Here is a 16949-nt window from a genome sequence, read left to right as displayed (position 1 = left end):
AAATTTGTACAAAATTTCATCCTAGTGACTAGGATCGATTTTGAATTATTATAATTTTTGTTACGGAAAAGAAGTGGAATTGAATCAAGGATTTGAAATTGCTATGAATTTGCGAAAATAAAAATTTGTACTTATTAAAACAATTATTAAATTACAATAAAATATGTAATGAATATATATTAAAAATTTGAGGTTTTGTTGAGATATATTTAATATTTTATTTAAAAAACAAAAATATAGATTAAAAAATATTTAATTTTTTTTTTAAATTTGAGATAATAAAATCATCTTAGTATCTATAATTTAATTTTTTTTTTAAATTATTACATTTTGAATAATTTTTTTAAAAAATTATCACTTTTTTGATACAAGTTTCTAAGAATTTTTGTAGTATATAATTTAGTTTTTTTTAAAAGAAAAAATACATGCAAAAAAATACTAAACAATTTACTTTACATATTAAAATTTAATTAAATAAAAATTATTTTATTTCATTTCTTTATTTTATCCACCAAAACCTTCTAAACAACAAATTTATAGATATAATATCATATAACAAGCGTGATAAGCACTAGGATCTCGACGCATACCAGTAGACTCGTTTACTTGGACGGGCCTGGTGGGAGGGCCTTTAGCAGCCCAAACGTCTAAACAGGCCAGATTCAAGCCCAAGGAACCTTCTCATGACTTCGCGAGACTTGGCCCATGAAGCTCGAGTCCATTGAGAATAATCGACACTCAACACTAGTACACACTACGCACCACTGTTTAAAGTTAGAGAAGAGCCCCATGCGGTGCCCTAAATAGCTTTGGGCGGGACCGGAAGTCTCAAAACCCTAAGATCTCTTGCATCGATCATCTCGGTCTTCATTTCTCGCAAAGATCAGGTGAAAATCTCGCTATTTTTTCTCTGTGTTTGTGATTCTAGGGTTTCTGCGCGGAGTTTTGAGTTCCTTTCTGTTGTACTGTTGAATCTGTGTTAGGAACTGGCTTCAGGTCTATTTCCATCTGTTTTTTATGGGCCTTCGCTTGAAGAATGGGGCATAGCAAGGAAAATGCTGGAAGATGCTTTAGATATGATAATATCTTGGAGCATTTTCCTTTTACTTGCTTCGTTCTTTGAGAACGAAACGAAGGCGTTAGGGTTTTAGTTTCTGGAGCTCACTTTTTGATTTGTTTCTCTGATGATCTCATAGGAAAACCGTGCATTGAGATATCTTCAACTGAATTTAGTAAATCACAGGACAGTCACTCGTGGGCTTATTTTATTTAATTTCTTACCAAATAGGTCTTGAACTCCTTGTGAGCAACTTTGGCCTCGCTTGATGGCTTAGAGGAAGAATAGTTTTTTTTTTTTTTTTTTTTTGTGCATCAAGGATTATCATTTCATGTTCATTTATGTGATATGCAATGGACTGATAAAATTTATTTGGGACCGAGAAAATAATTGTAGTCAGAGAATTTCTATTCCTATATATGGTAGCTTATGAGTTTTGATGTGTTGATTTTTTGCTTTGGAAATTGTTTCAGACAAGTTATTTGAGCATCTAGGTTCCAGCGAACTTCACTTTCATTCTCTCTCATGGCGGTATGTTGATTCTAGCTATGGAATTATGCATCTTTCTCTTTATTTTGCTTTCTGATTTTCCCCCTTTCTTACTTTGTGAATGTTGTAGATCGACAATCTTTTTAAAGATGATGCGACTGAAGAAAAGGGGGAGAGAGCCAGAATGGTGAGAGTTTATTTGATGTTTTGTATTATAACAGAATGTTCTTGCTATTAAAAGTAAAGGTTCATGCTTACAGGTATGAAATAAATCTATTTACTTAGATAAAGATGATGACCTTGAAGAACACTAATGTGGATGGATTTACATGTAGATGTTGCTAGTTTAGTTCCCTTTTGAAGAGTTTCCCAAACTACGTTTTTTGTTTTAGGAGTAAGAGCAAAATGTTTTATTTGCTTTCAAATAATATTTCTGCTTTTACAAGTTAGAAAAAACCAAAAAATATACAGTAGAGAAAATATATCTTCTGTGGTAAAATTTTTGGAAAGCATAACACATTCTATTTCACCATGTGACCTTTTGTTTTTGCTGCTCGGATTCTTGAAGAATGATTGTTTATGTTATTTGTTATAGGCGTCCTTTATTGGAGCAATGGCGATTGCTGACCTGGTTAAGACAACCTTAGGGCCAAAGGGAATGGTAAACTTCTCTTCTCATCTCCCTTTATTGCTGAATTAGAAGCTGTTTGTGTCTTTAAGTATTAGCCTTGGTTTGTAATTTGATTAATTTGTCTATTTGTTAATGTGTCTTCTCTGCAGGATAAAATTTTGCAATCAACAGGCAGAGGCCGCAGTGTTACTGTTACAAATGATGGTGCTACCATCTTAAAGTCCCTTCATATTGACAACCCAGCTGCTAAAGTCCTTGTTGGTATCCTTACTATAGTTGCTGTCATCATTGATGTTGCTGTTTTGGTTCATGTGGATTATAACATATATGGTCATGGAAAATTTTTGAAACTCCACCGCACATGTATATGCCTAATGAACTACTTTATCGATTTGGATGCAATGTATAGATGTGAAATACAAAGCCATCTGGAACTTTTTATAACCCATGATTAGGCTTATAAAAGTTGTAGTTTGCCATTTGATGGTCATCCTTAATTCAAGGGACAGATATATCCAAAGTTCAAGATGATGAGGTTGGTGATGGGACCACTTCAGTTGTTGTTTTGGCTGGAGAGCTTTTAAGAGAAGCAGAGAAGTTGGTGGCAGCAAAAATTCATCCCATGACAATAATTTCAGGTTTGTTTATAGCTGCTTCTCTTGCTTCCAAAATTTCTTCCTTGACAAATAAGGAAAGGATCATATTTGCTGTAGTTTGAAATTTTTTATTTTAATATGATTGAAGTATAACAAAGCAAGTTTCACAATGGGCATATGATACAAGTTGTCTTGGTTTGGGATGCAGTCATGTTTCATGATGTAACTCTTATCCTTTAACTACTGTCTTAAGTTTGGCTAACACCATTGACTCCCTTCTTGTGGCTGGGTCAAGAAGTTGCTGAAGCAAACTTCTTATTTAGGTGTTGTTTGGGTTTGATGAGACCAAATATTACTCTTAAGTTGCTGCAATATTCCTAATTTGTTCTATTCAGCTTGCTGGACGTTTCATATCCATGTGGCACTGCTCCTGACATTGTGTATTGTGGGGTGTGTTTATTTCATCAGGTTATCGGATGGCTGCCGAATGTGCTCGGAATGCTTTGTTACAGAAAGTCATGGATAATAAAGAGGATGCAGGTATGCATCCTTTCTTCTATTTTTGTCTTTAATGCCAGGGTCTGGCTATCATAATAATAATAATCAATACCAGTGTCAAATTTCCTGATTGATTTCTTGCCTACAGATTCACAATTATTGGATAATTTCCCCAGTGTTATGAGAATTATTAGGAATTTTCTTTTTGTACCATTCTTTTTGGTGACATACACAGTTGAGTTTGGACTAGATTAGTTTAATAAATGTATGATCATAGATTTTCTTTTGTGTACCATTTTATATTCAAATGGATGATTATATATGAACTTGATTATTTTGGTGTAGTATTGTGTCACTTTAAACGGTAGTGAGAGCATCTAACCATGTTGGTCATGATATATTATGTAATACTTTTCCATCTAATATTTTTCCTTAAATTATTATATATCTCATGAATAATTTTTCTGGTTAATGCAGAAAAGTTCAAGTTAGACTTGATGAAGATTGCAATGACTACTTTGAGTTCAAAAATTCTTTCCCAGGACAAGGAACATTTTGCAAAACTGGCAGTAGATGCTGTTATGAGACTGAAGGTGAGTAATGACATTTCATTTGCAAGTAGTTTGGAACTGGGGTTTCAAGATGGGCAGTGAAATTTGACCTTAAAACTACATATCAACTGCAATGAAAATAAGAAGTAAAGCTAAGAAGTCCCATCAATTTATAGTTTCTTCGCCAAAGTGGGGCAAATGGAAATGAAATTATAATACTTGGAGAATTCCATACTTTAACATCCGGCCCCTATGTCACAAAAGATGAACAAAGGAAAGGAAAATTATTTTCTTTTGTTTTGCTTAAGCATCCAATTTCCAGATACATATGGCCATTAGTAGCTCAAGATCTGATGAAAAAGTAGTGGGAAATTTTCAAATGTGATGAAACAGTGGAATCTTCACAATCCATACTAGAAGAAATTCTGGGTTTGCTGTTTATATCAATCCTGTGCCTTGCCTGCTTGGTCATTTACAATTTATTCATTTAAATCATCTCTGACTTGATTATAAAAGGAGTATCAGAATAATTTGTGCTATATTCTGAACCTTAAAATTACACTTTGTATTTGTTCATGCTTAAACATTCCACTGTTTTTAAAGCAGTAAATAAAATAAAAAATATGCTCTCTCTCTCTCTCTCTCTCTCTTGTGGTATAATTTCATTCTTAGTGCTTGATTTTGTTTCTTCTTGTGTAAATAGATATACAACTTTACACTTCTGGTTGGATGTCATTCTCTAATTTTCCATTATTTGTTCTTTTAATTGGCAGGGCAGCACAAACTTGGAGTCTATTCAAATTATTAAGAAGCCTGGAGGATCACTCAAAGACTCATTTTTGGATGAAGGGTAGAGCATATAAACTATGAACTTCATATTGTATTATTCAGTTTACATGTTTAACAGAAGAACGAAGCATCATCAGTCGTTTTGTAGACTAAGTACACAAAAGACTATGTATCAAAAGAAAAAGCCAAGGTGCTGCTATACCACCCTAGGATATCTTTTTATCATTTGGTACTACACTAACGTGGTAATCTTCTTATTGAAAAAAAAAAACCCACTAAGGTACTTCACTCCTGCCAAAATAGGAAAGAGATAACTAAATGGCTTCATTTTACCATTCTATATTCCAACTGTCTTCTCTTTTCAATTGTCAAACACATCCGATGCAAATTCAGTAAATTTTTTTTGTTAATTGGAATCTTGTTTTCTGCATAGGTTTATTCTTGACAAGAAGATAGGCATTGGTCAACCAAAACGCATAGAGAATGCAAAGATTTTGGTGGCAAATACTGCAATGGACACCGATAAAGTCAAGATTTATGGGGCACGTGTCCGTGTTGACTCAATGTCTAGGGTTGCCCAGATTGAAGGGGCTGAAAAGGAGAAAATGAGAGAAAAAGTTCAGAAGATTATAGGTCATGGGATTAACTGCTTTGTTAACAGACAGTTGATTTACAATTTCCCAGAGGAACTCTTTGCAGATGCGGGAGTACTTGCAATTGAGCATGCTGATTTTGATGGTATTGAACGTCTGGCTCTAGTAACTGGTGGTGAGATTGCATCAACCTTTGACAATCCAGAGTCGGTTAAGCTTGGGCACTGCAAGCTGATAGAAGAAATTATGATTGGTGAGGACAAATTGATCCATTTTTCGGGTGTTGAAATGGGTCAGGCATGCACAATAGTATTGAGAGGTGCAAGGTAGACTTTGACATCTTTGCTTTTTCATTTTAACTTTTCCTGTTCAAATATGTTTTCTTCTGCAGTCTTGCAATATAACTGCTAACATATTTTACCATGTACATCCATGCATATGTCATTGATACTTCTAAAACAGGAGCTATGCTATTCTTATCTGGTTTTTTCCATAAATGACAAGTTGTTAGTGAAATTATTGAGCAAGTCTGTCCATTTGAGTCATAAGTTGCAGTTTTTATTAGGCTAGATGCATCTGTATCGTGTGTCCATCATGTCATTACATTCAACTTTGGTTCCATTTAACTGGTTTTGCACCTATTTATGTTCCCTGTTCAAGATAATATTTGTTAGGACCTTGAAACTGAGGCTGCCACTCTTATTCACTCTGGTTCTAAAGCTACATATTTTTTTGGGTGATGTGCTATCTATTTTTTGGCAGCTTTCATGTGTTGGATGAGGCAGAAAGGTCTCTGCATGATGCCTTGTGTGTGCTTTCTCAGACAGTGATTGACAGCCGAGTTTTGCTTGGAGGTGGTTGGCCTGAGATGGTGATGGCAAAGGAAGTGGATGAGCTGGCCCGGAAAACTCCTGGGAAAAAATCTCATGCTATTGAAGCTTTTTCACGGGCACTCATATCCATTCCAACAACCATTGCAGACAATGCAGGGCTGGATAGTGCTGAGTTGATAGCACAGCTCCGTGCAGAGCACCACAAGGAAGAAAGCCACGCAGGGATTGATGTCATCTCTGGTTCGGTAAGTAATGGAATTGAGAAATAAAAAATATAGGGTGCCTGTCTGGTATAAGGTTGGATTTGTTATAGTTTCTTTGAGGAAAAAACATGCATTATTCTTCCTGATTCAAAAGAGAGCTCCATGATTTTACATGAATGCTCTCTGTGGGGTCCTTGTGAAGGATGTGAAGTTGGCAGTTGCTAATTGATTCCTTATAGCTGTTTGAATCTTTGGTCATTGTCCATTAATTCATTCATTGGAACCTCATATTTAAGGATAGGGTCTCCATTAGGCTAATGGAGAGTGTATTGAAAATTTGACAGTGATTGCAGATCTCCCTAGCTTATCAGTAGCTGACTGAAGCTCCAAAATTTTCAAGGTGTTATTTCTGTAGAAAATGGAGCGTTAGGGGGGTTATGAGACAAAGGGATGTTATTTGTCAGATTGATGGTTGCACCTCATCGTGTATATTGATTCTTGTTGGTTTATATCTTGATCTATGTACTAGCATCTCATGATCTGGAACTTTGCTTTCTTGTTTTTAACAGTTTTTTTGTATTTAAACTTGAGGTTTTGTGTGATGGCAGGTAGGAGATATGGCAGAACTGGGGATTTCTGAAGCATTCAAAGTTAAGCAGGCTGTATTACTCTCTGCCACTGAGGCTGCTGAGATGATTCTTAGAGTTGATGAAATTATAACTTGTGCCCCACGGAGAAGAGAAGATAGAATGTGAAGATTGGGCTGAGTGTTTGGGTGGAGTAAGAACATGTGTTGTAATGCACTCAACTTCCCATTAGCTTCAGCTATTAATGAGTTGCATACCAGCTAAAGAGCGGAAAAAAACTTGATTGCTATGTGTTTTTGGTTGCAAATATCTATTGGCTTGTCTCAGTTTTTGTTTGGTAAAAAACTGATGCAGGATGTCTACTTTATTCATGTGTTGGAAAAATTTTGCTTTCTGAATTTTGGACCACTGCTCTAGTTGAAGTAATTGTTATTGCCCCTCATGTTGTTTTATCTTTGTGTTGTCAATATTTGGTTTCTGCTGTTGCTGGAAGTGAATAATGATTTGAATCAGATGAATTTAAATTGAATTGTTGTAGTTGATGTTAATTCGAAGCCATTTTTACGTTTTAATCAAGTAATGTAAGTGACAAAAGTGTGAGTAATTGCATAGGATAAAACAGCTGTTTAGGTGATTAAAAGAAAGGAGTGGCTGCCATGTAGATTAAAGGATCAGTTCCAGATGATGGAAGTTAATATGATCAAATGATAGAGGTCACAATATTCGATAATCGGTGATGTAATTGATGTGAATATGCAACTGCCTGCCTATGCTCATCACCTAATCATCTACTTGAAATTTCAAATGAAAGTTGCATAACCTTATCTTCTAATTGAAAATCAAATGACGCGTGAAACACCCTGAAGCCTTCCAATACAGTTTGGTCGCTTTTGTGTGGGGACAAGAGTACAAGGCCTATTGCAGTTGTGACGTCTGCTTTTTTAATTGTTCATGAGGTGTAGTGTAGTTTCTTATTGTTAAAGGAGTATAGCTGCTAAAAAAAAAAAAAAAATGTCAACTTTCAACTTTGTTTTTCAATGAAATCATGTTGGACGCAAGCTATTTTTATGTATAATTTGCATTGTATTATTGTATATATATGTTGCTTTGCATTCTTATCATTATTATGAAGTCGAGGACGCTTCACAACTAAAAACACAACATACAAAGGTATAAAATTTAAGTCTGAAAGATTGTTAAACTGAAGTACAAAAGCTTGAGAATACAAAACAATGAGATCATGTTACGAAATAATAAAACTACGTATGAATGCAAAACAATAAATTTTGTATGGAAACTAATGAGATCCGAATTAAACACACGTAACTCCATTGGATTGACGGTGTATTTTGGTAACCGGTACTAAATTCTGATCCCTTTCAAGATTATATGTAAAAGCAAAGTTGACTCCATAGGGAACCCGAAAGATAAAACAGCATTACATGCGGTCTTTTAAGTGGGACAAGCCTTTGATCCAAATTGCTTGCGTCTCAAACAACCTACAACTCCCAAGAATGCATTAGAAATAGAGGGGCACTTTGAGGTGGCAATGAATACATATATTTTCCGGGTAACAAGGTAAATTGCCTAATATTATTATAAAGAGAGAGACACACAAAGTTGCTGTTACAAATAGAGGATATTTAATAAGTTTTAACCACCTCTCTTTATAAAATGGCATAATACATAAATAGTAACAAAACAAAATACAACCTTTAGTTAAAAAAGAATGTGACCTCGAGCTGAGGTCATTTAAACTCCCACGCATAAAGATTATATGCATATCTCTACTCTTAATAATCCTCCTATGCCAGACAGGTTTCCCCTAACACTTCCAGAGCTTTGGTGGCTTGCCGCTGGCTCTTAGAGGGGCCTTGTTCGTCGACCACTTGCCTTACCACAAAGCAGTGCATTCTTTGGAATTGGGAATTCATCCCTGATAGACTCTACTGGCGAATAAACCCGTAGATAAAATTGTTGTCCTAGGTATTGCCTTGCCCAGAACTCAGACCTCACGTTCCACATTCCCACATTATCGAGTGCCACGTAAATTGCAGTCCATGACTTGGGATATACCTGCACTCATCCACCATCAAGCATTTAGTTCTTGCTCATCTTCACTTTGATTTTCAAGCAAACATGTTTCTTTCTCTCCATTTTTAGTTTTGAGAGAATCTTTCATTTGAGGAAAAACACTCTAATTGGAGTAATGATGTGAAAAGCAACAGGAGGATTGAGCTTATTTCATCACCTGAGTAGTGGAACGGGCAACTGCATCACGGAGATTGTACTGGTTCCTACTATTTGCTGTCCACAATCCTCCATCCATTCTGCATTTCAAAGCATTCATATATATTAAAAGGGAGTCACAATGCGATGAACAGTTGATGAATAGACTGAACTGACAGTAAGATTTCAACAGAAAAATTGGTCAGGACAGAGTTAACAAGGTGTTTGAAGAATGACTCATGGTCTTACCCGACTACAAAGAAAGAGTAGCCATCGATGTGCCAGCTCTGTATGATGTCCTCAGGATTTTCAAACACAATTTCTACGAATGCTCTGAAGTCAGCTCCCATAACTGAAGTATCAAGGTATACTCCTCCCCCAGTAGGATTGTCTGATATGCTTCCAACACGGAAAACTCCTCCAATCTTGAAGAAGTCTGCAACTTTTAGGGGTGTGTCCCCTGGGACATAGGATACACTATTAACAGCATATCTTTGCTTGCCATTGACCTGACCAGCAGAGCTTGCAAGCCTGATTGTTCTGGAGGTGGTGATCATACCATAGTGGTAAGAGCCTTGTGGGTTAGGCCTTGGTCCACTTGCTGTAAGATTAGTCCTGAAATGACACATAATTTAGATAATTACATTTGTCATAAAGTGGTGCCTGAATTAGGTGACCCCAGACGACCCTGTTTGCCTAGAGGGAAACTTCACTATTAAAGGAGAGCATTAATAATCGGCAAGAACTACATACCTGATAGAGCGAGCCTGGTTAAGGGACCAGTCAATTTGGATGGTGGGTCCACCTGGGGGTGGGCCTGAGACTGGACCAGCAGAGTTGCTGTATCGGAGAATACCGGTGGTGGTGAGGACCTGAGAGGTGAACCGTGTTGAGACCACAATGTAGAAGTCCTGGGCAGGCTGATCAGCAGTCACTAGCACAGAGTAGGACTGTCCAACATGAACATCAAGGGAGGAATAGGTAGTTTGGAGAGTATGTGTTCCCTCCACTTCAACCAACACCATCTTGTGATCTTGAATCCGGAAGTTGAGTGAATTTTGCAGCCCAACATTTGATATCCTGAACCTGTATGTTTTTCCTGTATTTGGTAACGCACCATATGTACAGTATCAGCCAAGAATTCAATATACAAATAGAATCTCAAACCACCTCATCATTTGAAACTTTTCTCCCTCACCACACCCTAATGCAACCATAGGATGGGATTACCCATTCCTTGCTTTCCCCATTTTGAGTTAAACAGAATAAAAGTAAACAAATAATTAAATCTTCAGTCCAAACGAAATCCAGATTTAAAGTATATATATATATATATATGTGAGATATGACTGAGAATTATAAGATCATGTATACACACACACAACTGATTGCAGATAAATGTAACATAGTAATGGATCACCTTGCTCCACAGTGAAAGAGACTCCATTGGGACCACGGCCGTTGATGAGGATCCCATCTGGAAAATGAAGCTTCTTACCCCGGTCTAGAATGGCCTTCAGTGTCTATAAAGCACACACAATGCCCATTAATGGGTCAGTACCAAATTGATAAGTGAGGACCAGCTGTAAACTTGAATGTAAGGGGACCCCATACGCATACATACATGTCCAGTACAGTGACCAAATTACCCATCTCTGTTCTATTGATGGGCCTTCACCAAACCCCATACATTCCAGACTGAATAAAGCTAACCAATAAATTCGTCCTTTTTAAAAAAAATAATAATTATTTAATGCACATGCATGACTTGAAAAAAGCACTAGCCGATAAGCCCACCAGGACCCAGTTAGCACATTGAGAAAAAAAAAACAAAAACAAAAAATTCCATTTGTTTCTTTGTTTGTTTTTATTTAATATCATTGGCTAGGATTCACCAATTGTCAATTGGGTCTACCAGCAAGGGTACATTGGTGGCCCAGTCTCTGCAAAAAGGCATGCGAATTCACTTTTCAGAAGTTACATTTTATTGAATTTAATGGTACATAATTTTATAATTTTTATATCAAATTAGTCGATAATTTTGAAATATTTTAGAGGGAATATCCTCTCCTTGTGATAAAATATTTTCAGCAGTGAAGTGAACCCACCATGTGAAAAATGGTGAAATTAATCAATCATTAGTGCTACCATTTTTGTTGGCAGTCCAAATGAGCTGTCCCTGCCCTACAATTCTAATCATTTTGAAAAAGGTCGTTTGGCCCCAACCCATTAAGAGATCCAGCTGGCAAGAGTACTGGCGTCAAAAAGTCAATACGTTTATTATCACTTAACAAACCCCCATATGTTGCCGACACTACTAACACAGCGTCCCAATTCCCAAAAAAGAAAAAAAGAGAAAAACAATATATATATATATAATTAACACTCCTGACCCCACTTCTATTATACCGCGGAAAAATACTTTAAATGATAAAATTAAAATTATTTTACTTTTAAGTTGTTCACGAGCCTTCAATTTGTTTTATTGTAAGTGAGATTAATTAGAGAGGAATCAGACAAAAGCAAAAATAATAATAATAATATAAATAATTCTTGTCATCCCACCGTCACTTTAATTTAATAATGTAATTTCTTAAAAACTAAAAATATGGTTATTTTTTATATTTAATAACCAATCAGGAAATCGTTAATTACTTTTAGGACAATTTGGGAACGGTTTTTTAGAATTATTTTTTGTTTTTCAAAATAAAAAAACACTGAAAATCCATTTGATAATAAAAAAATATTTTTATTTTTTGTTTTGAATTTTTAAAATATATTTTAATTTTTTTATTTATTTTTAAAAATTATTTAGATTTACAATCAAACTTTTATTCTACCAACATTATAAAACCGTTTAAAAAAAACTACAGACAAAAACTATTTTTAAAATTATTTTAAAAAACAACATTTGGCTTTAGAAATTGAAAAGAGAGAGTAGAGCAAGAATGAGTACCGTGTGATTTGCTTTGTACCAATCTCCGATGAGGACGGTGATGTCGCCGGCGGGATCGGGGAAGGGGACAGGGATTCTAGGGCGGCTGAGGATTCGGATGCCGCCGAAACCGCCGGCGGCCTTGTGGAAATCAAGAGAAGGGAAGTAGAAGAAGCTTCCGATTTGGTCCTTCACTTGGAGAATGTAGGTGAAGTTCCTCCCCGGAGGGATTGGGCATGTCGTTCCGTACACACCATCTTCGTACGAGTTCCTCCTCTGTTGAACGCCACTCCTGCATTTTATGAAATATACATATATTTCAATAAAAATCTCTAATTAATTATCTAATTTAAATTAATATTTTTTTATTCTCCTTCCTGTTTTATGACACCCTCTGTTGGACGCTGACAGCTGACAAGTCAAATTTTATTGTGAAGCAGCTGGATTGATTTCCCCTCAGCCGCACCAGACCATCAATAATTCATAAATACTAAAAAAATTAATTATAAATGATTTTTAAAATAATGAATTCCATTACTTGCTCATAATTTATTAAGTTACCCTCAAATTCATTTACAAATATAAGCTAAATGATTCCTGGTTTAAAACCCACCTTCATCACTGTGTTTAATAATAATAATAATAATAAAACTAATAGAAAGACACATTTATCATCCCATTTCTCTCTTATTTAACATAAATAAGATGATCCAATCTTTCCAAAATATATATATATTGTAAAGAACTTCATCTATTAACTCACTGAGTTAGTGAGTTAAATGAGGTGGCATATACAAGAGAAACTAATGATGTCGAATATTTTCGTTAGTTGAATGGCAAAAGTATGATGATGCAGAGTTCAACTAAATTTCTAAGTAGGGGTTTAACTAAATCAGTAAACGGACCCACTAATTGCTAATCCTCTGCCTTAATAAAGTAAATTCCTTTTCACAAATATTTAGGATTCTAGCCATACATCTTGAAAGAATAAAAAGAGAAAAAAAAAAGGGTAAGCTCCACAAGCCATTTAATGTGTGTTTCTTATACATTGCCATTATCAATCGCTGTTAGAAGTTGCTTTCTTTTTCTTTATACAGAATGGCTATTTACTTATTAGTCATCAATGGTGGCTTGACTGTGAACAAGAACAAACACCAGGCTAATGTGTCAAAAACTAATCAAAAAGTTGAAAAAACGCCTTACAGTAAATCTAGATTAGCCGATTTTTATTTATCCTATTGTATATTCATGTGAAGATTGGGTACAGAATTTAACGAGAAAAGAACCAAACACATCACATTAGGTGGATGTGAAACAAGGTTCGGCACATGGAAATGTTAAGAGTAGTATTCACATTTGCCGAGAAAAAAACCAGAGAAGTACTAAAGCAACCAGTCATTCTCAGAATCAGAAATCTGAAGATTCTTCATTCTAGGAAAATTGGGAATAGCTGTGGCCAGATCATTGTTTTTATTGCTTCCACGCGCTTTTAGGCGGGAAGACTAGGAGTAGTCCGGCAACTGGCCACAGCATTTTTCCGATAACTTAGGCAGGGTGAAAAGGGGAAAAAGAAAGCTTACCAGGAGAGTAGAAAAGGCTCAGTCAAGCTGTTGTAGACGTTGATAATGAGATTATCGTTGGTAACGGAGTAGATATCAGGACCTGGGAATTGGCCATTGATCAAGATTCCCTACAACAGATCAGCCATGAACTTGTTGGTTTTGATGTGAATCAGGAACAAGATCAACAGAATCTAGGTAAATGTACCATCAATCCAGCTGATTCTTACGCAAAAAAAGAAGCAAATTTAGATAACAGACCTGTTGACGAACACCAAGAGGATAAATGTCGCCGAATGTGACATTCCAGGTGAAGAATCTGTAGGGATCTTCAGCGGCGACAATGGTGAAGAGGAGAGAAAAGATAGATAGAAAGGCCCGGAAAGAATTCAGGGCCATTTCTTGAGCGATGGTGATGGTGGGGAGTTGCAAGTGGGAGAGGATTTTAAAGGAGAAAGAAGGGTAGTGAATGAGGACGGATGGTGTATATTTAAAGTGCGGTACAGAGGAAGATAGTGAGAGGGAAATGGAGGGAAAATAAGGAGAAAAAGGGAAGGAAAGGGGAGGAGAATTGGAGAAGTGGGTGTCGGTGGTGGGGTCCAAGGGGCATGACGGGCTATTGTTACCGTGTCTGATTCTCACATGCTCATGTTTATTTTTTCCTCCAAATCTGCATGTGGCGAGTGAAGACGAAGGGACCCTCATTCCTGCCTTTTCCTTACTTTTTTTCTTTGGAATAATCCAATATCATGTTTGGAGCTTCTGTTCCTGTTCCTGTTCCAACTTTTAGTCTCCCACGTGCATGGCTTCTTCCTCCCCTTGGGTATTTTTTTTGAAACATTTCACCACGTATTTACTTTTCAAAACAAGATTTCATATAAATAACAAATTCCCATTTTTTCCTATAATTTTGGGAAAAACATTTTTCTATAAACCCCTTTTGTCACATCAATGAAGGCTAAACACATGGTCAAGCTCATACGTATATATAGCCCGGTGGAGTGACGAGCCTCAACTTTTGACCATTATATAGTTTTGAAGGGGGGGAAATGATTTAAAGTAGAAGAATGAAGATAAAGCGATGGTGGGTGTGAATGAGATAGTATGAGTATATATGTATCCAATTCAGCACTTATATAGAATTAGGAGGTCAAACATAGACTTTCGTTTTGGTCAGCCACGTTTATCCAGCAATTTCACCTACACAAACTAAAGTAAAAGCATAAACCAAACATAATAATGAAGGACTAAAGACTTCATCAATCACAACTATATAACAAGGGTCCCACAGACCCATTTAGATTTGTTTATATATTGATGGAATTATTACCACTTTTAACTTTGCTTTAACTTTACTTCAAACATGAAGTGTTGAGTTGAAGTTTTTTTTTTTTTTTAACTAAATGGAAATAACTAGAAACCAAGTGTCTAATGCTGCTTCCAATTATTTAACCATTAAAGGAATAAAGGTGAAGCTGAAATGGATTTTTCTTTCAAAAGTAAAATAATTTCCAGGCTAAGAAAATATGTGATCATATTTGTTACATGGCCAATACTCTTTATTAGAAAAGAAGAGAAACAAAAACAAATCGGCTTAACTCAATCATGAGGTTTAGGCAACACAATGAGTGTACCCCAACTGGATAAACGCGTGGGCAGCCCCATGTGCAATCATTGCGCCAAAAAAATAGAAATAAAACACACTCATATCACTAAATTTAAAATCTTAATTCACTAATCTTTAAATTATAGGGCCATTAAACCAAAAGGCAAATCCAAGAGTTTCCCCGCCCATAATAATAATAATAATAATAATGATAGCGCTATAAAATTGAATTTGAAATATGCAACCTCGAAACCAAACAAGGCGCATGATATTATGTGTCGTGGTGTTAGGAGGAAAGAGCTAACAATGAACAAAGTGGAGGGTGAATGGGACCCAACAAGCGCAATCGGTGGGCACTGTTACACCTAAACAAATCAGAATCACACACACGCATGATACGAGAGTGTAGACATCCACATCAATCTACTTTCATCATCTTCAATCAAGCATGAACACACAGTATGGTAGGCATGTCAAGTAAAAGTGTGAACTTTGGAGAGTTACTGGTAATGTGACCGTCCTATCTGGTAAAAGTTATCCAAGGTTTTAACCTCATTTCTCAATCCTAACCAGCTGTTTTGTTTTTGTACATGCAGATTCCTTGTGACCCGCCGACAAAAAGCTAGAGTGTGTTTATTCAAAGTTTGAAATCATGGATTTAGGAATGCGGCATGGTCTAGATTTGAGACAAAAGAACAATGTTTTCTGTCTGAATTTGGAGAATCTACCGTAGAGTTAAATGTTCAAAATCTATCCACCCCAAATATTGATCCAACTCAAGTTCGGGGTATTTTTACCAGATATTCACAAGCATTTAGCTAAATTTTAAGAACCATGTTCAACACGGAAGTTCAATTTCCAATGTTCTGGTCCTATATCATTCATCTCAGACTTGAGACTTGAAATTATATACATATATATTGCAAACAGTGAAGGGAGGATTTTATATTTTATTTTTAATTACTGGCGTAATTCAGAATATCAGATAACTTGGAACTATAAAAAACGCCAAAATTAAAGAACAAGAGGAAAAATGAAAGAAGAAAAACCAAATATGGATAAATAAACAATTACAAAGCTGATTTAAGTTCTTTTCTAAGAGGTGGAATAGAATAACCCGATTGAAACGTAATGATCATACGTCTGTAATGCATTGTATGTCCCATAATAGGTCCCATTCTTCTACCCTTTCCCGGGAGTCGATGACTATTCATAGTTATTACCTTGACACCAAAGAAGAGTTCGACCCAATGCTTTATTTCTATCCTAGTTGATCCTGATTTGACATTAGAAGTATATTGATTTTTCCCCAATAACCGAATACTTTTGTCTGATTAGCAACAAGAATATAAGAAGTTTAGTGAAATTTTTGAAGTTTGTCACTCGGTCTAATAAAGTCTCTCAAAGTTTTCCTTCTGGAGTGGATGACCCGCTGGATAATCACTAATCACCCCCTTTCACTTGTTGAACTCTACTTTGAAGCTAGAAGATGAAGTGAGCATTGGATGTAAAACATGAGGGTACCTGTGAGTGGCTTTGATATCTCTTTAAGTGGGATACACATGTTGAAATAAGAAGGGATAATAGGAAGTAAAAAAAATCCACCTTCTATATGCCTATACACATACTATGAAGTTGTTTTTCGCATTGGTTATTTTGGGTAAAAGTAGACTTTCAATGCCATCACCATGGAGAGCGATAAAAGCATAGGTCCACGACCAAAAAGCATGGACACATATAAATAAGCTAGCTTTCAACTTCAAATATGAAGAAAGTCTTTTAAGGAAAGAGGA

At 35.9% G+C, this 16949-nt stretch overlaps 2 protein-coding genes across 2 annotated transcripts; one reads left to right on the top strand and one right to left on the bottom strand.

Annotated features, from left to right (window-relative positions):
* Positions 1–599: 599 nt before the first annotated feature.
* LOC100257518 (T-complex protein 1 subunit beta) lies at positions 600–7279 on the top strand. The gene is made up of 12 exons (XM_002285876.5): positions 600–887; positions 1531–1588; positions 1677–1733; positions 2142–2207; positions 2327–2438; positions 2687–2815; positions 3242–3313; positions 3749–3864; positions 4596–4672; positions 5045–5530; positions 5967–6282; positions 6849–7279. Exons 2-12 carry the CDS (start codon positions 1583–1585, stop codon positions 6993–6995), a joined length of 1584 nt encoding a protein of 527 aa, XP_002285912.1. The 5' UTR covers positions 600–887; positions 1531–1582; the 3' UTR covers positions 6996–7279.
* Positions 7280–8389: 1110 nt separating this feature from the next.
* On the bottom strand, positions 8390–14236 carry LOC100252389 (L-ascorbate oxidase homolog). The gene is made up of 8 exons (XM_002285877.5): positions 13812–14236; positions 13572–13681; positions 12013–12283; positions 10477–10579; positions 9810–10155; positions 9306–9671; positions 9079–9157; positions 8390–8903 (listed from the first exon to the last, which is right to left on the bottom strand). Exons 1-8 carry the CDS (start codon positions 13947–13949, stop codon positions 8691–8693), a joined length of 1626 nt encoding a protein of 541 aa, XP_002285913.1. The 5' UTR covers positions 13950–14236; the 3' UTR covers positions 8390–8690.
* Between the last annotated feature and the right edge of the window lie 2713 nt (positions 14237–16949).

Source organism: Vitis vinifera, chromosome 18 (assembly GCF_030704535.1).
Source record: "Vitis vinifera cultivar Pinot Noir 40024 chromosome 18, ASM3070453v1".
Classification (NCBI taxonomy): domain Eukaryota; kingdom Viridiplantae; phylum Streptophyta; class Magnoliopsida; order Vitales; family Vitaceae; genus Vitis; species Vitis vinifera.
Note: the sequence above shows the minus strand (reverse complement) of the source record. Positions and strands in the feature narration are given on the sequence as shown.

Bases quoted from the DNA above. Each gene is read 5' to 3' on its own strand.
- LOC100257518 (XM_002285876.5), top strand. The intron at 4,673-5,044 runs GTAGAGCATATA...TTTTCTGCATAG, and splicing joins GACTCATTTTTGGATGAAGG to GTTTATTCTTGACAAGAAGA. The intron at 6,283-6,848 runs GTAAGTAATGGA...GTGTGATGGCAG, and splicing joins TTGATGTCATCTCTGGTTCG to GTAGGAGATATGGCAGAACT.
- LOC100252389 (XM_002285877.5), bottom strand. From the start codon at position 13,949: ATGGCCCTGAATTCTTTCCGGGCCTTTCTATCTATCTTTTCTCTCCTC. The intron at 10,580-12,012 runs GTACTCATTCTT...TGTGCTTTATAG, and splicing joins GGTACAAAGCAAATCACACG to ACACTGAAGGCCATTCTAGA. The intron at 8,904-9,078 runs GTGATGAAATAA...GGATGAGTGCAG, and splicing joins TTGCCCGTTCCACTACTCAG to GTATATCCCAAGTCATGGAC.